The 26,024-nt window shown below is 35.9% G+C and overlaps 1 protein-coding gene across 1 annotated transcript in view; it reads left to right on the forward strand.

Annotated features, from left to right (window-relative positions):
- The window catches only part of EYS (eyes shut homolog), a 900,402-nt gene that overhangs the window by 336,228 nt on the left and 538,150 nt on the right, over positions 1 to 26,024 (forward strand). The window contains exons 15-18 of the mRNA XM_061989098.1: positions 3,935 to 4,039; positions 22,353 to 22,475; positions 24,188 to 24,301; positions 25,480 to 25,593. Of these exons, the coding sequence (XP_061845082.1) occupies positions 3,935 to 4,039; positions 22,353 to 22,475; positions 24,188 to 24,301; positions 25,480 to 25,593 (456 nt within the window). The remainder of the gene's footprint in view (positions 1 to 3,934; positions 4,040 to 22,352; positions 22,476 to 24,187; positions 24,302 to 25,479; positions 25,594 to 26,024) is intronic.

Consider the following 26,024-nt stretch of genomic DNA (forward strand, 5'->3'; position numbering starts at 1 on the left):
CTTTAAAATTATGGCCGGAGCAGGCCGTGTCCCGAGGAAGGCATCCAATATCCACAGCTGTAACTGTGGGGAGGAACCCAGGACAAAGCAGCTCATTAAATGTATGCCCAGAAGAGGCCTTATCCTGAGAGAAGGACCCTGTAACTTCAGAAACTGCAAAGGTGCAAAGAATCCACACCAGAGATATTCACCAAGGACTGCCTCCCATGTGAAGGACCCTGTATCGGCAGAAGCCACAGCTGCTGGGAACAACCCACACCAGAGAAGTTCATTAAGGACTGTGTTCCGGGGGAAGAACCCCGTGTTGGAGCAGGGGAAGAATGCCAGGAGTCGTCCTCATCTGAGAAGACAGAAGAGGCAGAGCCCATCTGTGAGAGACTGACCACATCCTCAGTCCCTGCCCCCCTGAGCCGTTGAGGGGGGAGGAGGTAGAGATATCGGGAGCAGTGAGCTGGGCCCGGGAAGAAAGGAGGGGTGGGGGAGGGAGATCTTAAAGTGCTGCTTGTAATTTTCTCATCATCCTACTCCCTTTTTGCTTTTATTCCATTCTGTTTCTTGTAGAATAAACTTTCCTACTTTCTAAGTCGAGTACTGGAGTCTGTTTTGCCCAGAACCATAATTGGCAGCGAGCCCTCCCTGCCCTTGTCTTAATCCACAACAACCTTGCTTATCTTTTTATTCCCATTTCTCTGGGGCCTCTGCCATCCTAATGAGGATGGGGGTGAATGGGGGCACCAAGCGAGAGACTGTTGTGGTGCTACTGTTCTAGCTGGGCCAAACCACGACACTGCCTCATTCATTTTGATAAGTCATGTTTTGGAGTTTTCTGTCATTCCTCTCATGTTTATGTTCACTGTCTTCATTTGGTCCACACTTTTCTTGAAAGTAGCTCATGGCATATTGCAAAGCACTCCAAATGCAGCTTTAATTCACCTAGATGAGAACAGAAAGACTAATTTATGCTTCTAATTGGCTATGTTCTTTTTTTATATATATCAGCACGCTATTTGGTTTGAAACATAATTCCAGGGTTTGAAGCTACTTAACTTGTGATTTGTGCTAGTATTATGTCTTCCACGTGTTCTGATTGCACAACATTTGTTATTTCAAACTCTTTCTCCAATTTGTCAAAGTTTATGAAGACTTCCAATCCTGTTTTCCAATGCACCTTTTTGTGTTGTCATCAATAAGTTTACTTTGTTGCCCAGCATCCAATCTGTTGTTGAAAAAAATTGAGTGGAACTAGATGGACAGTAGACCTCTTTCAAATCTGGACAAGCCATCTGTTTTGGTAACAAACCCACTAATAACTAATGTATGAATATAGATTTCCAATAATTTTTACTTATCTGATAATATTCTCTTACAGTTCATATCTACTCCAGTTATTAGTATTTCACATGAGATAACATCAGAAACGTTAGTGAAACCAAGGAGTATAACATGATCCTTTGCTTTTTTTTTTAATCCACAGAGCTTGTAACTCTAGTCTAGAAGAGAATTGGTTTGCTTATATAAGGTTCATTTTTCAAATAAAATATTTTATATTTCTGGGTTCTTACAGTAATCAGTTTAGATTCTCGTCTTCATATTTCCATCAGGAACTGAAATTACACAAATAGATCTACAATGTCATGGCTCTGTGTTTTATTCTTTTTTAAAGGTTGACTTCATTGAGTCTTCAGGTACCTTACTTATCTTCCACAAGTCCATAAGTCAGTCAGTACCCAATGTGAAGTTCATCAGATCAGCTTATTTGAACATCTAACTCATCCAATATTTCTTCAGACTACCTTCTCTACTCAACATTGAAGTTTTCGCCTTTAATCGTAGGTATCAGTTATAACAATCCACTTGCAGCTGACCTTTTTACTGAAGACTGAAGCAAAAGAATTATTGAACAATTTGACATGATTAGCATAATCTGTAACCATCCTTCTCCATTGAAAGGCAAACCATAGCTCTCTATCTTTAGTGCTGAAGTACTTACAACATGACTTCTTGTTACCCTAACCATCCCATAACAGCTACATCTTATTCAGTGCCTTTGCTGCTCTGATTTCGTGCCTATATACTTATGTTATGCTTCTTAGGTTATCTTTAGTAACCTGACATATTTTTTGTTAGTTGATCATTTTTATCCTTCAAGAAACAAGAAGTGCCAAGTTGGTCTCCTAATATCCAGTGTCTTGCTCCCACTAAAGCATATTTCATCATAGCGAAAGCAACTACTTTCTTAATCACCTTTTTACTTTAGTTCAATCTCTCATCAGGTTTCACATAAGAAATTCTCTGCATTCTTTGCATTTTTCCGAGTTCTGTTATTATTATGTTTTGCATCCCCCTCTCCTCTAAATTCTCATGAATCTTGATTACTCTCATCCAAGTTCTTGACATTCTTTTCCTCATATTCAGTTTTACTTAGAATCAAATCCCAGAAAATCTCTGTTTATAGTTCCTTTTTCAATATCAAATGAAAAACATTGCAGTAGCACAATCAAAAAACTTGACATTCTTGAATGATTCCTTTAAAAAATGTTTTGATAGTCAAATATTCTATCACTCCTATGTTCTTAAGGATTCTGCTATTTCTTTTTATATATATATATATTTAAATAGCAAACAAATCAAACAAAAAACTCAAAACCGATCCAAAAAACCCCTACCAATTAACCAGTCAAAAAACTCAAGAAACCTAAGCTTTCATTCAGATTATTTTATTGGATTTGTGAGCTGTACTGAACCATTAAATACAGAAGATTTTGTGTGAGCATGTGAGATTTCCCACATATTTTTAAAATCATATCAAGCTTTTATTATTGTCTTTGTCTATGACCTTCTGCGTCCTTCCTCTTAAGGTATTTTATAAATATTTTAAAGAAACTATGCAAAGATAGGGATTTTTTCCTTCCCCTGTCTTGTCATTACTTCTTATCCTCTCCATTGTGCTTGATTTTTTTAGATTCTGTTTTTACCTGTTACTCAGAAAATATCATATGGTTAAGGAAGGCAAAAGTACTGAATAACACCATCTGACAGTATCTAGCATTGCTGGAATGAAACCACACACGATCCTTTAATCCAGTGGCTTCTTAGATTAAGATTCCTAAGAGGTATTACCTATTTGGTATATCTGATCTGAGTGACACAGGGTTCCTTCTGTCACCTTCTGGGTAGAATATCAATGACCATTCTGCTTGCTCACATCAGTGACAGTTATAGTTTTCCCTTCCATCACTGGATTAGCACCTGGTATTCATGGGAGCTCTTAATCTCTGTAACTATGTCTTGATATTGGATCAATTTTGGATCTGAAAGATCCAAACCAGGTTAGAGCTTGCTCTAAACTAATACAGGGAACAACAGAGAGGTGAGGGACTATAAACCTTCTTTGCTATGCACAAGGAGTTAATTTCTTGCATAAACCACCTATTACACTGTCTTCTAAATATTGTCCTCTATATGTCCTCTGTATTGTCTCCTATATTTTTGTTGTTTTGGTTGATTTGAATTAAAGCTCAATTAAATTTTTTTAAAGACATGGATAATTTGGTTTTCTATTGGAATCTGAGAAATGGCTTTATTCATCTAAATATAGAAGAAATACATTTCTTATTCTTACTGAGGTTATTGAATGGTTTTAAAACTGTGACATGCAATTCTACTAATTATGGTATTAAGATGTGATGCTACAATATACAAAGAATGTGTCTGCAAATGTATCTCATACTTATTCCTTTAAAATATTTAATTTATTATCAGCTATGTTCTATGAATATCTCTAGTTTTAAAACTTTCAAATAGAAATAAAATAATGTTTTCAACCTGAAAAAGTTAAATTATACAGTTGTCATTTGTACTATGAAGCGGCTTTTCTGCTTTCCCAAACCAAGCATGATTTATAATTTTAATGTTTCATTTTCTTTTCTGTCAGATAAAAACTGTTCGATGGATATTGATGAATGTTCCTTAAAGCCCTGCAAAAATGGAGGCCAGTGCCATGATTTGATCGGCAAATTTTACTGTAGCTGTTTGCCAGGTAAGAGGTCAAGTGATGTTTCGATAAGAAATGTTCTGTGGTATTCAAGAAATAAATATTTTTTTCATAAGCACACAACTAAGTAGTCAATTATTTTGCTTGAAAAGATAGGACCAAGCAGACTTTTTTAAAGCATATACTATAATTGCTAAGCATCCAGTGTCAGTAGAATTTATTTACAAAAAAAATGACTTGTGTACCAGAAGTCCTGCTTTAGAAACTGATGAATGAAGAGTTTCAGAAATCAATGAACACTTTCAGTGATAGTTCACTCCAGAATCTTTGAGTAACTCTGAATTTCTAGATCTTCGCAAAAGTTCATTTTCTCTCTTTTATGAATGTAGAATTGTTTTGTTTCTATCTTTTCTACTAGCAAAGGTAGACTTTTAAAAAATTCCTTATGATAAACTGAAGCAAAAAATGAGGAGAGTTTCTACAGTAGTCGTAAGGGTTGCTGTTGAAGGTTTACTCTGGCTGGTTGCCAGGTACCCACCAAAGCCACTCTATCACTCCTCTACTCAAACTGGAGAGGGAATATTATGAAAGGCTCATGGGTCATTATAAGGACAGAGAGATCAGTCGGCACTTACTGTCATGTAAAGATCAGACTCAACTTGAGGAAAATAAATTTCTTTTTATTATCAGTCAAAATCAGAGTAGGATACTGAGAAACAGATACTAAATTTTAAAACACCATCTTCCCCTCAACCTCCCATAGGTAATGGCAGTTATGGTCAGTTCATCACAGATTGTCTCTGCTATTCCTTCCTCTTGGAAGAAGGACTCCTCACATTTCCCTTGTTCCAGCATGGGCTCCTTTATCTATGAGTCCACAGATACAGCCAGGATCCTTGTCCAGCATAGGGTCCTCATGGGGACACAGCCTCATTTGATAGCATCCACTGACCTGCTCCTCAGGCTGCAGGTGGGTATCTGATCCCCCATGGAGTTCATGGCTGCAGCAGTAGGGCCTCACCATGGGCTGCAGAGAAATCTGATACAGTGCCTGGACTATCTTCTTCCCTCCTTCTTGCTGAGCCTTGTGTCTGCAGAATTGCTGCTCTCACATCATCCCTCATCTCTTCGGTTGCAGTTGCAGTTACACAGTAGCTTTTTTCCCCCTTCTTAAATCTGTTATCACAGAGGTGCTACCACTATTGCTGATGGTCAGTCTTGGCCAGTGGTAGCCATCTGGCCATCTTGGAGCCATCTGGCATTGGCCAGATTCTTCTAGCAGCTTCTCACAAAGGTACCTTTGTAGCTCCTCTCCAGTACCAAAACCTAATCACACAAACACAATGTAGTTGCTTGCAATGATGAGAGAAGCTATTAATATTTAAGTCATCAATTATATTAGATATTTTGTCTGCCTTCATATGGCATACCTTACTTTTATCCAACATTCAGTGTCTTACAGATATATGAACTTATATCCTTATATAACTTGAATGTGAAACATAGAAATACACTCACAGTCAGCATTGTCACTAAATCATAGTGTATGAACATAAAAGTAACTTGAAAATATACATAAATGCATACGTATATTAGATATACAGGAATGTATGCGTGTGTGTATTATACAAGTAATTCATTTACATACTGATACAAGTTCTTTCAAGACCAAAGGGTCTCCAAATAGAATTTCAGGATACAGAATATCAAAGTTTTGTCCTTTTTTTGTGGTTGTTAATACTATTAATTACTGTAGCTATTGTGTTAAGGTTGGATTCTTATCTGTTGATGTAATAGGTTTGTTTTATTTTTAAAATTGCAAAGCAAATGATATTTCATTATTCTTTCCATTTTGGATAAACTAAATGTCACACCTCATTTGTCAGGGTGTTTTGCTTTGTGCAGTCACAAAACAAATGACTATGGGAACATCTGCCTGCTTTACAGGACTGAAAAAGTGAGACCATATGCATGAAATTATTATTAAGATGCTGTAAGAAGCGCACATATGAATTCTCAGATTGTGTACACTTCACATTAATAATTTTGAGCACTCATTAGATACAGTCTTTGTGAAATATTAACATATCTACAAAACACAGGATGAAAATGAATGACAGATGGTATTAAATTCAGGACATTATGAGGTTATGCATGTACTGGATTTGAAAGAAGAAAGCAAAGAGGTTTATAAATAAAAGAAGACAAACTGTATACAATAATTATGCATCATAAGGATCAAGAGCACAGAAAACAGAACAAGTAACACTGAGACACTAGTTGTTATAGCAGCTTCCAAGCTCCTCTAATGAACTGCAGAAAATATCTTTTGGGATCTTCCTTTATGAGAAACACTATCTGGCAGGCTGCAACATTGAATAGCTTCTGGAGGACTTTGCTTGTTAGTTGTTTCCTTTTTAAGGAGTGTCTATACACACTGTCTTCACCTGACTGCTAAACAGGGATTGTTGAGTAACTATTCAGTTGAAGCTTGGAGAGGAGATATAAATCTTGTAGATAGAAACAAAATTGCTAGAAAGTAGAAAGTAGAGATATGTTAGTTGTGGCAAGATGGTCCTTGAAACTGTACTCAAGACTAAGCTATGTGCAATGATGGTGGTCATGTGCTATACGACAATCTCCAGTATCGTTTGAAGAAAAAAATCCAGGCAAAACAGAAACCTTGATGTAGGCAATACTTCTGAAACATTATGTTACTATGCAGCCTTTGGGCTGCAAATAGTACTTCTTTCTGGGGTGAGGATGATGGTGATCTCATCTATGAAAGAGGTGAGAAGACTGTGTAGCATCACAGGAAATGAATAGAGGAGTTCAGTAAGGTCTTTCAATCTACTCTGTAGAGACAAAAGTCTGAGCTGCATGATGCAAGGAAGGATGAACAAATCATGCTTCAAGGAGCAGTAGATAGAGATTCCCAAGTTGGAATGCAGGAGAATTCTGATTAGATACTAAAAGGGAAGAAAACCCACTCTGAAGGTGGTTGACTATTGGAACAAATTGTCTGGAAAGCTTGTGGAATCCCCATTCACATATTCATAGTGAGAGACATATTCATATCCTAAGAGGACAGTTCCCTGAACTATCTGATATAGCTGGTCTTTTTCTCAATGACCATTAGATTAGATGGCCTTGAGAAGTCATTTCCAACATAAATTATCTTGTGATTCTATTACTAAATAGGGAATCTTAGACCAAATTTATGTACACTTACAAATATAATACTTAAAGTTGAATATGAATGGAACTAGATGAACCTACACACACTGCAAGTATTTAAACTCTAATTTTTTTCCATATTCTTAATTTGGATATCGTTTTTTATAAATCAACTCTGTAGCTGAAAAAAAATAAAAGGGTTAATTTACATGCAACGTTTTTCCAAAGCCAGAGTTTGTATGAATATTTAAAAACTTCTCAAATATATTTTTTCATATGTGTTAGTTTAGCCTTTCACTAGGAAATGATTTCATATCTGTACTGAATTTTAATAAGGTAAAAAGTCAAAATAAAAAGCAAGCACAAGTGGTGTAATAAAAATTTTGTTACAAGAATAGTCCATCATTGGGAAACCCTGACTTGAAATGGCAGAGAAATACAGTTTGTGTGAGAAATGATGATTCACTCTTCAAAATTTGTAACAGGTAATCAGATATATATGGAAATATTAGTCTGGAAGGTTTTGGATTTGTAGAATGATTCGGGAAAGAAAAAAAATATGAATGGAATGGAATAGAGCAACTGTCTTATTAAAAAAAAAAAGACTCAAAGTTTGCAGAAGAAAATTATGAAGGAGAGAAGGCTTAGAAAAAAAAAAAATCATGAAAGCAGGGGCTAAATCTGAAAGCAGAACTGTTGTTCACCAAAGCAAACTAAACACATAAAAGAATTTTTAACAGATTTTTTTTTTTTTAACTTATTACCAGAGAATGTGACCTTGTTATAGAATCCATTAATGTTTGGCAAGGAAGTAGACAAATTCACAAACAAAAGGTTATGAGTAGATGCTAAAAGATCATTTGACTTCTTTAATGTACTTGAATGGTTCAAGATTTCAAAAGGAGCAGAATGCTTGAAGCAATTGAGCTATGATGCTCTCACTAAATAGCATCTCTTTTTCTGCTCTCTGACAGTTCTAGACTAGATAGATTATTTAACTGACTGCATTTTACAGTAGGTTCTCAAGTTTTTGTCTTTTAAAAAAACTCACATGTAAAGCGCAGTTTCTTTCCCATCCCCATTCATACCTCAGTGATATATTATCATTGCTACACCTAACTGAATATATAAATAATTAATTTTTTTTCACTGGGATTACTGGATAATTAGCATGATTGCTGTAGTAAAGTGATTTTGAAGCAGAAAATCCTGTCAGTTGAGTTGCTTGAGTTGATGGATTCAACCTAGAATCAATTTTTGTTCAACTTCATACACTGAATCAAAGGAGCGGTACTTCTGATTAAGAGAAAACTCACACACAGAAAAATTGTAAATCAAATTCTTCCTTTTTTAGAGGTTTCCTGTTATTAAAGTTTACTGTACCATGAAATAAGACTGTACTTTCTTTCAAACCTTTCTGGTAATCCTTATTATGAAATATAAGCTTATATATGAAAGTTTTTATTCAGGAAGAAGCCTAAGGAAAAGTGTTAACATGTTGTGACTCAAAAAATAAAGTGAATCATCTAGATTACAGATGGGAAATGCTTATGAAATCATTCAGTCCTTCATGCTACTTCTATCCAATCACTCAACATAGAATTTGACATTACTATTTTTTTGGGTTTGATTTTAAAACTGTCTGATAAAAAAATCTCACTTTTTTTACATGAAACTATTTATCATTTTACCAAAGAGATTATCTGATGAACATTTCCAAATTCCTATTACAAATTTCTTGCTGAAAGTCACGATTCATTTATATAATTTGCAAGTCATACATTTTTCTTATACTTAGGACATCCTAACTTATACAGGAATAACATTCTTTCTAAAGAAGTCCATCTAATCAGCTGCAGAAATGTTCAGCAGCCTACATTTACAGAAGATGTTTTGAGTATTCATATAGCAAAACAGTACAGAACTGCTTGAAAACACTTGTTGTTGGACTCAATATATCAGACAAATAGAAGTTAATATATTCATATGATGTTAGCTCTTTTACAAAGTCTTTGTACTGAAACTTCTATGGATAGTCATATACAAGAGGTATTGATGACTTTAGGAAGAGGGCTGAAGCCATTGGTAATCAAAACTGTTGGAGAAACAGAGGTTATGCAGCTCGCCACCTATTTAACTACATTTACATAATAATAATACACCAGTATATATGCATTTATGGACGTGTCAATGTGCAGAATCTCTTCATTGCATGTTTTCAAAATATTTTCTTATCAGCATAAGTTATCCTGATATTTATAATACTTGATAAACAGCTCTATTGTTCATAAGCCTAATGGAGGACATACTAATGAAAAATGGAGTTCTTTAAAGACAGTAACAGAAATGGAGTATATTTACTAATGACATTTATATAGGTCTAACAAACTATTTTTTAAATCCAGGCTGTACTTTTCTTTTTGTTAAGAACATAGATGAATTTAAAAAAATTCTGCCAAACACTTCAGTTTTTCTTGTTTATGTATTTAGTTTAGTCATTCAATTTTAGGCAATTGCAGTGACAGTGCTTCTTGTTGCTTACAAAATGAAAAGCTATAAATGTCAAGGCAGCAGAAAGACATCAGTTAGTCTGTTTTATCTTTTCAAACTCTGATAATTTGTAATGATTTTGTAGTGCAACATTTTTCTGCTTTTAAGCTATATAGAGAATGGACAGTTAAAATGTGTGAACATAATATAAGTAAATAAAATTTAGGGATATATAAACTTCTTCCTGCTTTCATTATTTTCACTAGGAGAACAAGATGACAGTGCAAGAATATGTTTAAGTTTCCACACTTGTAATTGTCATACATTCATTTTAAGTTGTAGTACAAAACAACAAAAAAAATCCAAACTCTGTAATTTCTACTTATGTGAGACTTCATTATATTATTTTCCCATAATAAGTCTTAGTGAGGTTTTTCATACAAAGATTGAAATATGTGTAATTTTGAGAATGTAAAAGAGAAAAAAATATTAAAAGCATTTATTGAAATAGATATACTTTTAAATCACTAACATTTTATGAAAGATAAGAAATAAATGGAGAAGGAAGAAGAAAATTCACAATGACATTGAATGCCATTCATTATACATAAACACAAACTAGGCAATGTAAAGAAGCATATAAAGAGGAGCAGTAGAATGGAAAATATGGAAACCAAAACATTGTGATGAAAACAGGAAACAAGAAATGAAGAAAGGACAAATGAACAATATGCTTTACAAAGATCATTAAAAAGTCCCTTACAAAGGTTTTATGCTAAGGGAGAGTATGATGAAAGAGAAGATAAAATCATTATTAAGAGAGCACCTGGCAAATTTGTCATTATTGTAAAAGAATCCAAACTTATTACTTGTCAAAGTTTTACTAAATGACTTTCTCTTTTACAATTCCAATTTTCTTCCTGTGTTTCTGTCTTTATCTATAGTGCTTCATACCAGTGGTAAGTGAAATTTTCCTGCAACAAAACAAGAAAAAATTGCTGTCATCCTCTGTATTTTCTCAAACTGTGCTGTCATTCATGGGGCTAAAAATACACGGAAAAAAATTCTATTGATTAACAGCTCGTTCGTAATATCAATACAATCCTCTAACTCTAACAGATGACTTAAAAATTTGACATTTTTCTAATAGGAAGAACACTATTTATTTCAAAATGGATAAGAAGACATTGAGTTACTGTTAACAAAAGCAGACACAAAAAAATGTCTTGGGAAATACTGGAATAATCCATTACAAATCCCTCAGGTGAAGAAATATCTCTATGATAGTCTTTACCTTGAGTCTATTCATTTCTGAAGCTACTATAACAGCAGTTACAAAATGGAATGCAATCATCTTTTTCTCAATGTTAAACAGCTATGTTAAAGACTTGTTAAAACCTTCATAGTTATATTTCACAATTCAGCAGTTACACTCTTCCATAAAGGATTTAACTCCCCAATTGTTGACCAATTTTTCATTTGCTGCTTCTATATTTGGCATCTCTATGTTTTTCTTATTCTCTGATACATTAATGGAATATGTTACCATATTTAAGTGACTGTTAGAATGAGCCCATTTACATATAACAAAAAATTAATAAGATCACCCCAAGCAAACAAAGAAATAAAACCACAAATTAGGATTTCTTACTCAGGTAAACAAATTAATCAGATCTAGAAAGCCACTTAATTCCCATTTCACAGCTGAGAAATCTCAAGATTTTTTTATATTCATATAATTTCTGCAGACAAGAGGAATCTGACTTGTAGCACATCTAGATTTCTACCCCACAGTATTTTTCCAGGATTTACCATAAAAAATGTTTTCCTCACACCATTATTCTTTGGTATGCATGATTCTTTTCTCAATAATGTGCACAGATATCACAACTGTACAGTTACGTAGAAAATGGATACATATGGAGTACTATGTCCAGTTCTGGGTTCACCAGCTCAAGGGAACTTCTAGAGTCCAGTGCAGGGCCACCAAAGTGATCAGGGGACTGGAACATCTTTCATACAAGGAAAGGCTGCAGGAACTGGGGCTGTTTAGTCCAGAAAAGAGGAGACTGAGGGAGGAACTCATTAATATTTACAAATATCTAAATGTTGGGTGTCAGGAGGTTACGGCATCCCTTTTTTCTATTTTATCTACAGGACAAGGGATAATGGGATGAAGCTGGAACACAAGTTCCATTTAAAGATAAGAAAAAAATATTTTACTGTGAGAGTGATAGAGCCCTGGCACAGGCTACCCAGGAAGGTTATGGAGTCTCCCTCTTTGGAGGTCTTCAAGACCCACCTGGACATGTTCCTGTGTGACCTGATCTAGGTGGACCTGCTTCTGCAGGGGTTTGGACTAGATGATGTCTAAAGATCCCTTCCAACCCTACCATTCTATGATTCTGTGCTGAGGGAGATGGTGAAAGTCATTGCTAGACCACTCTTCATCACCTTCAGTAAGTCATGGAGAACAGGGGAATTACCTGAGAACTGGAGAAAAGCAAAAAGGGTAAGAAGGAGCACCCAGGGAACTACAGACCTGTCAGCCTCACCTCTATCACTGGAAAGGTGATGGAATAACTTATCCTGGGTGCTGTCTCCAGGCATTTAAAGGACAAGAGGATCATTAGGAGCAGTCCTCCTGCTTTACCAAGGGGAAGTCATGTTTGACCAACGTGATAGCCTTTTCTGAAGATGTAACCAAGTGGATAGATGGTGGTACTACAGTTATTGACAGATCCACAATAAGAATAAGATAAGAATGCAGATAAGCAGGCACTTCTTCATTATGCAGCACTGGGGGGTGTGGGGGGGGGGAGGGGAGGAATAGCTCCATTAGTTACCATTTTCAGGGTTTTTATACAGCTGGAACAAAAGAGTCACATTTGCCAACACAAGCATGCATAAAATGTCCATCTATCAATTTAGCCCTTCACCTTGATTGGTTCCCAACAAACACAAAATTTCCAAAATCACAGTGATTGGTCAAAAAAAGATATCAGTCCCTTTGTTTTAGTAACAACTAAGGTAACAGCCAAGGTAACCTAACAAATACATTCACCAGGGTCTTGTAGCTAACAGGTCCCCATCAGGTGTGGTATGTAACTCTTGCAGTTTGATCCTTATGTGATTCAAATGAATACTTAATCAATAGGTGTTTGAGTTATTTGTAAGTGCTTAGCTAATTGATTGAACTATTACCAGGTGATTAACAAGTGCTTAACAAGTGCTTGACTGCTTATTGTGATGATAAGTTGTTTACTAATATAATTGTGTATCTGCAACACAGTGGATATGGTTTATCTTGATTTCAGTAAAGTATTTGACATCATCTCCCACGGTATCCTCATGGCAAAACTGAGAAAGTGTGATCTGGATGATCAGATAGTGAAGTGGATTGTTAACTGGTTGAAGGAAAGAAGGCAGAGAGATGTGATCAGTGGGGCAGGGGCTAGTTGGAGGCCTGTATCTAGTGGAATCCCTAGAATCTAGGTGCTGGGACTGGTACTGTTCACTCTATTCATTAATGATCTTGATGAGGGAACAGAGGGCACTGTCAGAAAGTTTGCTGATAATACTAAACTAGGGAAGTAGCTGACACCTCAGAAGGCTGTGCTGCAATTCAAGGAGACCTGGACAGATTGGAGGGTTGAGCAGCAAGAAATCTAATGAAATTCAACAAGGGCAAGCGTAGAGCCTTGCATCAGGGAAAGAATAATCCCATGTACCAGTACAGATTGGGGAATGAACTGTAAGAGAGTAGTGTAGGAAAAAGGGACCTGGGGGTCCTGGTGTGCAGCAGGATGAGCACGAGCCAGTAATGTGCCCTTGTGGCCAAGAAGGCCAATGGCATCCTGTCATGTATTAGAAGAACTGTGGGCAGTAGGTCAAGAGAGGTTCTTCTCCCCCTCCACTTTGCTCTCATGAGACCACATCTGGAATATTGTGTCCTGTTCTGGGCCCCTCAGTTCAAGAAAGACAGGTTGCTATGGGAGAGAATTCAGAGGAGGGCCACAAAGATGAGTGGAGCATCTCCCTTATGATGAAGGGCTGAGGGAGCTGGGACTTTTCAGCTTGGAGAAGAGGAGACTGAGAGGTAATCTCATTAATGTTTACAAATACATAAAGGGAGAGTTTCAGGTGAATGGAGCCAGGTTCTTCTCAACGATGTATAATGATAGGACAAGAGGCAATGGGTATGAGCTGAAACATAAGAGGTTTCAAAGAAATACAAGGAAGAATTTCTTCACTGTGAGGTTGAGGGAGCACTGGCACAGGCTGCCCAGGTGGTTTGTGGAGCCTCTGTGTCCAGACACATTCAAAATCCACCTGGATGTGTTCCTGTGTGACGTACTCTAGGTGGTCCTGCTTTGGCATATGAGTTGCACTAGATGACCTTTCCTTCCAGCCCTTGAGATTTTGTGATTCTGTAATTTTTTCTTTCCTTATTTTTCTGGGTTTTGTTAAGAAGTAATGCAGTTTTACTTCTGCTTTCTCACTGGTGAAGCACCATCATTTTAATTTCAGTTAATCTTGCTACTGATACTCTAACTAAGACAAGAATCAAGACATGTTACTTAACTTTCTAACTAAATTGCAACATTTGAGTGGTAAAATATTTTTTACTCTTAGATTACTGATCTGTTCCAATGAACTATGATAATGTTTAAAAAAAATCACTGATCTAAAAGCTGAAGTCAAATATTTCATACCAACCTACTAACAGCATTGTTTTTTCTTGGATTCTGACTGATTATGTGTGCTTTGCAAGTAAATATCTCAAATACTTATTTTGGTCTAGTTACACAGAATTTTTATTATAAAATATCAAAGTAGCATGTACAGACACTCCTTTACAGAGAGAGAAGAGTATATCTCTAGAATTTAGCTTTAATTATCTGCTGAACTTTTGCACTTTTAGGTCCAGTGGTTATGTTTCATTAAGGGATATATTACAATGATCTATGAGATGATACAACAACAAAAAATATGGATAAATCAAAACTATTTCTTAGACAATTTCTTACTCTCTTTTTTTTCATCATGCATAAAGGAATCTATAAATGTCATAGCTTTTTGCTTATAAATTACAAGAAGAGATTATATCGAAAAGAATAGCAAATTACTTATTGCTAATAAGCAAGGTATGTACTGTGACACACACGACCTTCACAGTATATCTTGACATCTTCCCAGAAGAAGGTGCAAACACTTTGCAGTCTTTCTGGTAAAATGAAAATGGGTAACCAATGTTATTTCATAAGATTTTTCTTCTCCTTCCTACTGTTGTAGCTATATTATTCTTCAGTTGTAAAACAGCTTCGGGTGCTGTTCTAATGCATCATAGTACAAAATGATAAGATAGTCTGACACATTCCAGGGCAGCAAGTACCAGAAGGAAAACTTACTCTGGTTTCTTAGTGTAAAAAATAAAGAATCTGAAGTTGCCTTCTGTGGTAGAGTAATCAAAATTGTGTTGTAATAGTTGTAATGTGATGTGTTTCTGTAAGATTTATGGAGTAAGTCTTTGCTCATATTTGGTTCTCTTTCTCTCAGTTTTATCCATCTCTTAGGGGAACTGACAAAAGAAATTGTACAGTATTGGAAGATGCATTTTGTGGCCCTTTTTGTAGGTTTGAGGGTTTTCTTGAAAGAAAAACAGAGTAGAGCAATAGTTCTTTTACGTCTTCTCATGGAATTGTATGGCTTAAGGTCCAGCTTGTCCAAAGCAGAAGAAATAGTCATTCAAGTCAGGATGCCATGACAAGTGATGTACTCATTAGCCCTTAGTGGCAGAAAACAATTGTAGATGGGGAGAATGAGAAGAATGTGACAGGAAAGTCAGAGATCTTACAGAGAAATTTGACCACTACTAGCAACAGTTTGTGAAGGCACTGTTCTTAAAAGAACTTTCTAGGCAATTAACTTCTATTCTGCTGTTTTACTCTATATTCAAGAAGATGCGAAGTACTCTTAAAAAAAAAAAAAAGATTGAAGAAAATGTATAGCTGGTATTGAGTGATTTTTTTAGAAGAAAGTAAAACATCCATGTTCTTCCAAAGAAAGAAAGTTGTTGACAGATGATAACAAGTTTTCAACATCCTTTCTGCTTCTTCCAAGTAGAAAAAGTACATTGAACTGTCTAAAAGGAAGACCTTTGACCCCCCCCCAAAAAAAAACATTCTGGAAAACACTTAGATGAAAATGCATAATTTAATTCTTCAACTGTCTTCTTTAAAAATGATTCAGAGCATTTTCAAAGCTGTTGGCTTGTAGATAGGTCAAATAATACAAATGTAGAAAAGAGCAGAGGTCTAACTGACCTGAACTGTCAGGTTGAACTTGAATACTGAAAAAAGTACTAGACAAAATGTAAAGACGAGCAACTTATAAGTATCTAGAAATAACAAAAAGATGACAAGCTGTCACTAGGAAACACAAATTTCTTGAGCAAAATGTAGGAAACCACTGTAATTTCCATTCTCAAATTGTAATAAACCTTCTGGATAAGGAAGAAGTAGATGATATATCCTAAGTGCATTAGAATTCTTATATGAATACCAAGGGAACATTCATAGTGAAACTACCACTAAGTGATATATTACTCATCAGAAAAAATACAGTAGAACACAATAGTGATTCAGTGCAGAAAAGAATTTCACTTGAAGGGTTTTGAGTCCACTAATGTTACTCAACAGTGTGTGTCATGGTTTAGCAAGGAGCAGCTTTTGCTTGGTAACAGGGGGAGGGGGTTACAGTGAAGATCCAGTAAAGAGTTTTTGGACTCTCCCTCAGCTCTTGGGTTCAGACCCACCTCCGGCCCGACTGGGCCAATCTGGCACCTCTGCCATCACTATTTAGGGGGTGGGAATTAGAAGTGCTGGCAGGAGATACAAGAGTGATACAAGATGGAGGTAACCACGTGGACCCCACAGTCAGAGAAGGAGGAAGGAAGGAGGCGCACCAGACCAGAGACCCCTCTGCAAGCCATGGTGAGAACACAGTTGTACCCCTGCAACCCATGCAGGGCCATGGTAGGACTGAGGGCCACCAGCAGCTCCATCTGTGTGCAGCTGGACAGGCAAGAAACTGTGTGAGTAGGTGGCCATGGCACAGGCCGTGCTGGAGAGCCTGCAGGTCGCAGAGCAGACCCACATGAGAGGCAGAAAGGAGTTGCAGCTTTTGGGACAAATGCACATCGGAGCAGCCTGTGCAGGGCTGCCATGTGTGCTAGGTACCCCACGGACTTGCAGGGAGGGCTGGTGTGGAACAAAGGGCAAAAGCTATCAGGAATAGACTGACTGAAACTCCTATTCCCTGCTCCACCCCCCCCCCTTCCCCCCCCCCCCCCCCCCCCCCCCCCCCGTGAGCTCTTCACTGGGATCAGGACTCTGAGCCTGGGAAGAGGGGAAGGGTAGGGAGAAGGTATTCTTAAAGGGCTGGGCGGACTTTTCATCATTGTACCACTCTGTGTTGTTATGTTTGTCATGTTTTGGGGTTTTATTGTTATACTTTAGTTGATGTTGGATTAAATTATTTTCTGTTTTCTTCCCCAAACCTGGGGAGTAGCCTGGTCTGTTTTGTCCTGAACCTTAAGTGATAATTAAGCTCTCCCTGCCCTTTGACAATCCTCAGGTCTTTGATACTTGAGGCTAATCGTGGTCTTTTGTTCCCTGATGGCCCTAAACTTTGACACTGTGTTTCATCCATGACCTGGATGATTGAATTGGGAATATTGTGATTGAACTTCCAGATGGCACCAATCTAAGAGACAGGCAAAAACTCTTTGATCTGGAAAAGAAAGAAGAATCAGTTGAGTGAAGATGTATTCTCTTTAACAGTCATGAACAAATAAATACAACTTGGGAACAATCAGGCAGAAATCTGCTAAAACAGATACAGAGAATTGACACCAAATGAGATTAAGCAATTTACGGATGAAATCTCCATGCTGAGATATTTGGTCAGGTGTTCTGCTTGCACAAAAAGTGAAGTAGTTCCCTGCTATATGTCAGAGTGTACCAGTAGGCTTATGACAATCTGACCTTTCCTTGCTGACTTGGACTTCCCAGCTTCATCTTGGACCTGGCTTATTACTTCAGGCTGTCTTGTCATCATTGGACTGTGGCAGACCCTGATTATCAGCACTGGACCTACTCATCTCTTTTCATTTGAGTCCTGTGGGACTGTATTTCTTCTCAGTATTTTAAAACGTAATATTAGGATGTAGACTTGCCATCTGTAGTCATCATGTGACATGACTGCAAAGTGTGTGTTGCCAACCATAAAACATCTCCCAAAGCCTATTAATATTTTATAGTCTAAAGGATTTGCATAGTGATTTTCCCTTTTCATTACCTTTTCTCTATTTTGTTTAACTATTCTTTTATTAGTTGTATATTTAATGCATTTTTTACATTTCATATCATTTTTTACAACAATTTTAAATGTGAAATTCTAGAGATCCTAAAGGAAAGTAGGATTTCACTATGATAGGTATTTAATCTCAAAAAAAAAAAAGACTTGTAAGTTATTATTATCACATTCAGTGCAAATAAGGAGAAATTATCAACCATTAATGCATAAGAATTTTAACGACAATGAAAATATTGTCCAGGTTTTAAATTAAGTTATTAAATTCTTACATTTGTTTCTTTCAGTCTAAGTTTTTCCTAGCTGTAATTTTAACAAGAACCGTATCACTCTTTCCCCAGAAGTGATATTTGTTCAATAAGAGTGAATAAATGCACATCAAATCATGCTGACCCTGACAATAACCCTTAATGTGAGGTTCTAGTTAACAGCTTCAAATGTACCTGCCATCCACAATATAAGGAGCTGTGTAGTAAAATTGCCATAAATCACTGTGTGGTTGGACTATGTCAGGATTGATCACAATGCAGTGATCACCCTGGAGAGTTTAAGTGTCACAGTCTGACTAGTAAAAATCACTTCTGTAATGAGACATTTGGGTTTGTCAGAAGAAATGTCTGAATAATGTAAATGTGGCATTTTGGAAAAAAAAAATCTGCTGCTAAATTTCCATTATCTAACTTCATGAAACTCTTTTGAGTTTCTATAGCAGAAAAATAAAGCAGCACTTGCACATTTCTTTTTACAGGAAACAATATATTCTCAATACTACTGCTGAATCTGTTTTGATGCGAAACTTTATACAAAACCAGATGTTTGATATTAAAATTGGGCTCTGAAATTACCACTCTTTCTTCTTGAACTTAGTTTAGTAACTTCAGATACATTTCTCCATGCTGTAATACTTTGATAATTAATTAAAAACACAGAAATAAAAGTACTTGTAAGTTAAAATCTTTATTTCCCATCTAAAAGTTATAATGAATATTTATTTTTTGTTTGACAAACATGAAAAATCATGTGAGCTTCTCTATATTAATTACCTCCACTTCAATGACAGTCACCTAACCACATACAGTTCTACATATATCCATGTATAACTGTTAACACCATTAATGTTTCTATTTTACTGCTTTGTCATAATTTTTTATATTAGTTTTATGTAGTACTTCAGTAAACAGATGTTAACATCTATTTACAAAGACAAAAATGAGAGAGATGCTTAAATTTTTAATAGCAATCAAGAGGGAGGAAAACCTCAGCTGTGTGTGAATGTTACACAGCTGGTGTTTGGGATGGAATAGAAACATAGCTTGAAGATACCTTTCTGCATCCACTGACTTGGAAACCAAAGTGACTGCATGTATAAGGACTTTTAATATGCATTCTCTTGTATTTACGCCTCAAAAGCTTGTTATACAAGCCAAGATTTCTAAAGTACAATATGTTTCGTCAATTCACCCTGATGGTCAGAAGTGGCTGTCTGACTTCATTTAACCAGCTGTTAAAAAACTAAAAAATCTTCCAGATCAGGAGCTCTTCAGTTGTGTCCTAAGGACATGGTTTACGTTTCCTTTAATTTTAAGATTGCGATAAAGTAGGCCTAAGCAGATCTGAACTTTAAAATTTTTGTAATCATTTATTACTCCTGATCCCCACTTAATGAATGCTGTAAAACAAGGGTTTTTAACATTTTCACCGTACATCATAGGAATACTAGTTTGTTTAAACATCTGTGGTCAAAAGTCTTCCTTTTTCTCTTTAGTATAAAACGTCAGATATGAGGCAACTCAATGTCACACTAGAATCTGTTCTGGCAATATCTATGATTTAGAAACTTTTCTTTAAAAATAAAATGTGAAGTTCAAAACTTCAGCCAAATATGGTATCCAAGTTTTTAAGACCCTGGAAATAATTATATTTAGCTCACTGAAACAAATCTCTGGTTTAAGTCTTTAGTGTCTTTTCATGTTGTAATTGTTAAATTATAAGACATTAATCCAGCCTCTTTTGTTCTTCTCTGGAAAACTATTTTTTACAAGAATCTTTAGAATCTTTTACAAATTCTTTAGAAAATGTTGAGATGCTCAGTTCATAGGGGAACAGAAAAGTATACTATACGCTATAGAATCATGGAACTGTTTTGGATGGAGAAGATCTTCAAGATCATCAACTCCAACCACTAAACTAACACTGCATCATGTCTACACATCTTTGAAATACCTCCAATGAGGATGATGCTACCACTTCCCTGGGCAGCCTGTTCCAATGTTTGATAACCTGTTGTCTTGTTGCTTGTTAACTGGGAGAAGAGACTGATACCTACCTTGCTATTTTGTCCTTCTTATACTTTAACTCACTGATTTTTTATGACAGTACTTAAAATATCTACATCTGAAAACTAGAATTTATAATTAATACTTGGATTCTAGTTTCACATAAAAGGATTTATTTTAATTTATTTTATATTAATTAATTTTAAAATATTTATGGGTTTTGAAAACAACCATTTTCCAGCGAAATAAAGCATATTTATTTGAAATTATTGTTCTGGTTTAGCAAGGAGCAGCTTTTGGCTTAGTAACAGGGGGGGCGGGTTGCAGTGAAGACCCGGTAAAGAGTTTGCGGACCCTCCCCCGGCTCCTGGGTTCACACCCACCTCCGGCCCGGCTGGGCCAATCTGGCGCCTCTGCCAGCACTATTTAGGGACGGGAATTTGGAATGCGAGGCGGGAGGTGTAAGAGTGATACAAGATGGGGGTGCCACGCGGACCTTTCAGCCAGAAGAAGAGGAGGAGGAGGAGGAAGGAAGGAGAAGCAATAGACCAGAGCTCCCTCTGTAAGCCGTGGCGAGAATGCAAGGTGTGCCCCTGCAATCTATGGAGATCCATGGCAGGACCGTGAGTTACCAGCAGCTCCGTGTGAGTGAGCCCGGACGGGCCAGGGACTGTGTGGGGAGACGGCCATGGCCCAGGCCGTGTTGGAGAGCCTGCACGCCGCAGAGCAGCCCCACACGAGAGGCAGAGAGGAGCTGCAGCCTTTGGAATGGGTGCACGTCAGAGCAGCCCGTGCAGGGCTGCCATGCGTGTGAGTTACCCCACGGACTTGCAGGGAGGACTGGTGTGGAGTTCACCCGTCCTGAGGAGGGACAAACGGCAGAAGCTATCGGGAACAGACTAACTGAAACCCCCACTGCCTGCATCCCCGAACCGTTCAGGAGGGGACAGGGTAAAAACCCCGGGATCAGGGCTCTGAGCCCGGGAAGAGGGGAGGTGTGGCAAGAAGGTGTTCTTAAAAAGGCTGGTTGGACTCTTCATTGATGTATTACTCTGTGTTGTTTCATTTTGGTTATGTTTTGGGTTTTTGGGGGATGTTTTAGTTGATGTTGCATTAAATTGTTTCTCTGTTTTCTTCCCCAAACCGAGTAGCCTGGTCTGTTTTGTCCCGAATTTAAGCGGCAATTAAGCCCTCCCTGCCCTTGAGCAATTCTCAGCCTCTTCGGTACTCGAGGCTAATCGTGGCCTTTGTTCCCTGATGGGCCTAAACCACGACAATTATTTATAAAGATCTAAAATAAATTGTGCTGTCGTCAGTGAGTTATGTGACTTTCTAAGTAAATAATGTCTTTAGAAACCATAATATCATGGCAATTCTATCCTAAGTGTAAAAGACACATTCATATTCTATCTTTGAATATTTTTTTAATGCATATATAGCCCTCAACGGGAAACATGGATGCTCAATGACTCACAAGATTAAGTTTCTTATTAACTGTAAGTTAACTGGTTAAAAAAATCAATATCAATTAGTTGCCAAGACCTGTCAGATCTTGTAATAGCTGCTTTATAACATAATGTGTTGGGACAATTTCTTTTTTTTTGGCTTGGAAATATAGAATGTGTTCTTAGTGTGGTGTACAGAACATCAAAATTAAAATGGGAAGGATTTATCAAAAGTATACCTAGTGATATTTCAATAAAATTAATAATAAAATTCAATAATATCTGCATAAAACCATTTCAAGAAATTGACATTTTATCAAATTCTCTTGAAAATCTATTGTATCAGGAATGATTTTTATCATTATTGCAAGTAGAGCTTTATCATATCTCTTTTGTTTAGAATTTACTTACTTTGTATATGAAACTAAAACTTTCACAGAAACTGGAATATTTTGCTCTATCTTAAGTGAAAGTTAGAAATATAAAGAAAGAACACAAAATCACCTAGTAAGATTAGCCTTTCATCTGTCTGTTTTCTTAGACTAAATGTTATAATAAAGCTATGAGTGTTTTTGTTACTCTCTTTTTCATCAGGTTTTACTGGTCAGTTTTGTGAAGAAGACAATGCTGCTTGTTTGTCACAACCCTGTGGAGCTTCCAGCATCTGTAAAGACATATTGGGTGGCTATCTTTGTTTCTGTGCACCTGGTTTTGTAGGTGAGGTCAAATGAGTGTTGTTTAACATATGTTTAAGTCAGTCCTAAACCACAGAAAGTAAGGTTATTCAAAAGTAGGAATAGATATAATTTAGCTGTGTGTCTCTGAGTCAGTCAGAAGAAACTTTGGTTTCCTGACATAAAAAAATTTTTGTCTGTGTAAGAGTATTCAGCTCTAAAAAATTACTGACTATAAGGGACTATTTTCACTCCACTACTCTTACTTTATACTATTTTAGACAGGGTTTCTGTCTTACACTGTTGTGATTTCAACTCCCAACCATATGCGGGATGGTCTGAATTTATCTGCTCTGTGCTTCCTGGAACAATAAGGCTTCGGCAACAAGGGCCTCAAATGCCAAATATATATTCAAGATTCTGCGCAGGTTAATTTCTCATGTTTAAACCTGCCCTGCAGGTCATTGTCATTCATACAGAGTCTGGTTAGTTTGGTTGTGTCAGAATACAGTCATGGTAATTCCAGATCACTCTGGGGAAAAAAAACAACCAACCTTTCTAGATACAGATTCAGATCTTTTTGATCATTTGTATCATGAAATAAGTAAGAGCAGTAGGAGTTCTCTGAGTAGCTGATCAGCTTTACAGCTCAGTCTAACTGTGAAGATTTTGAAAGGGCTCCTAAAGCAGGAATAGAAGGATTCTATAATCTCTCTCAATAGTCAAGGAGACAGAAGCAGTTAGAGGAATTCAGATCTTAGGTAGACTTCTAAAACTGTTGCTCTCTATCCTGATGTTGACATTATTTGGATGAAATAATCTGTAGTATTTGAGTCTGTAATATAATGAAATATTATACCTTGTTTCTATGATTGGTTTCTTTTTTATTATTATTAAAATACAAAGTATTTCTTTTATGTTTGTTTCTTTTGTGATAATTCTTGATGAGCTCTTATTTTATTGAAATCTTTTTTTAGGTTCTTTACACATCTACATAGTAGTGTATTAGTATTTTTAGTTTATATTTATGCTCTGCACAAATAAAGCCCTCAAAACCCCTTTGAAAATCAGAAATTTTAACCTACCTTTTAGGCAGAGGTAATAATGAATTTGCAGCCATTACCATTTGTTTGGATAATTCATATACAAAATGCAAATAAATACTTTCTGAGCTGTTTTCTGTCTTGGACAGGAAAAAAAATTTAGGTACACCATTCTCAACTAGAAATAATAATCTTTTTTTTTTTTTTTCCTTCACATATTAAACATATATGGTAATATCTAACCTTCTGATCGTTAGATTTTTTTAAAAATTAAAAATTGATTATAATGGAAACCTTTTCCAATATTTACCATAAAGATATTTATAAAAAATATAGAAATCTTAAAATGTATGAAAAAGAATACTAGATAAAAATACTGACAGTTTAATATTTGGTCTTAGAAAATGTACTTACACTTGTGAGAGGTTGCTCAAGGTTTTACTAGCCTTAGAATATGAAAAGGTGCAGATATTTTAGTACATCTATAAATTAGTCTATGAAATTCAGATCTTTTTTTAAAAATTATATATGATATATACCTTCCACTTCTGCCTTTAATCAGCAAGAAATGAATTCCCCAAGGACAGTTTATGGCTCACTGGTAAAAGTTCCCATAACTTAAACTCAGTTATTTCATTTTGTTGTTGCTGCTTACATTGGTGACTCACTAGTTGTATGTTCCTAATGGAGTGAATCCTTCACTTGTTTCCAGGTAATAACTGTGAGATTGAGGTGGATGAATGTCTTAGTGATCCTTGTCTCAACAGAGCTACTTGTGTTGATCATCTGAATGCCTTCAGTTGCATCTGTCCGAGTGGTTTTCAAGGTACTAAAAAATCCATAGGTCTATAACTGCATAATTCTACTTTGAATCTTGAACTAATTTTTTAACAAACATGTTGGTTGAAATGCATTTATACTTATTTTGGTGTCATCTGAAGATATAGACAGATAAATTCAGTATAAGTGCATCTGGACCAAAGTTACCTATATTGTTTTCCTGACAGTGGAGAATAAGGTGTTTTCTGCAGGCTGATGGTTTAGCTATTCAAAATGGATCAGAAGTGTTCAGTGAAATTTTGCAAAAAGCAAATTTGATTTTCTGTAAGCTTTGTAAACTGTTGGCAGATTTAATATAATAAAATCACAGAAAAAAAAAGTGTGGGAAAGGTTTTGTTCTTGACATATTTGTACAATGTATATGAAAAATGTAATCACTTTATAAGTGGATACATTAATATTTTCAGCTACTCTCTGCTTTCAACTAAGATTAGGAATTTAAATTTTAAAGTTTATTGCTTTTCTTTTTAGTGCATAATTTTTTAAACATCATGGATTTTTAGTCATTGAAATACAAAGAAATCTATAATTCAAATGCCACAGGGCAAAATCATGTATTTCTACTAGTAGTTGTATTCTATTCCACTATTATTTGCATTTTTGTTTACTAAAATTCTTTGAACTTCTTAAACCTCAAAATTGATGTAATTTTTTAATTTATTCTACAAATGATAAAAAATTAAATTCACTCAGAAATATTAGCAACATTTTAATATAGTAAGTAGCTATATGATTACCTTAGCTGCAGTCTAAACTGAAATATATTGTTTTCTTGTCTAAGTAAAATTTATTTTTCCATTTTTTGGGATTACATCTGTTGCCTTATCATGAACACAAGTATTATTTCCTTATGTCATTGTAATGGAGTCTTATATATCTAAAGCAATTTGTTTTCCGTTCTTCTATATTCATATAAAAAGAAATTTGCCTGCATTAAGCATTAGGAATCTATTCAATAACTGTACTTCTAATATTTTAGAAAAAAACAGCGACTAGCTTAAATGTTAAAAATATCAGCATACTCTCATAAATGCCCAAATCTGGATATTAAAAAAGCAAGTTAGATTCAAGCAAGAGCTATATTCAGTTAAAATGAATGTTAGTTTTTAACTATATGTGCTATGTAGTAACTTCTCTTTCGTTTGCCTTATTGTGTATTTATAGGTACAACTTGTGAATCAAACATAGATGAATGTCAGTCTTCTCCATGTCATCATAATGCATCATGTGCAGACCTTACTGGTGGCTTCGAATGCATCTGTATACCTGGCTTTACTGGTGAGTTGTATTCTCAGTAAAACTTGTTTTCCACAGCCAAGTAGTCCACACAGCATCCATTAAGACATCATTGACTAATTTGCTTGTGTTTCCTTCTCATTTCTCTTTATCTGCCCTGGTCTAATGTTTCATTTGCATTCCAACAAACTGGAACACTGACTCCATCTGTAAACTAAATAGCACAAGATAAATTAGCCTGCATTTAAAATGCCTTCAAAGCTTCTACAGCTTTAGTTACTATTTAGCAACTCAGAAATAAGTTGTTATGTATTCCTGCTGATAAGAATTAAATGGATGCTGACATTAGTATGTGTGACTCTTTATTGGCTGATTTATGTTTGTTTCTCCTCACAAGTTGCTTGAGATTCTTGTGCTGCAAATGAATTAGAAATTGGCACCTGATTGTCTTACTAAGTGTTCAAATCTTTCAT

Source organism: Colius striatus, chromosome 2, assembly GCF_028858725.1.
Source record: "Colius striatus isolate bColStr4 chromosome 2, bColStr4.1.hap1, whole genome shotgun sequence".
Taxonomy (NCBI): Eukaryota; Metazoa; Chordata; class Aves; order Coliiformes; family Coliidae; genus Colius; species Colius striatus.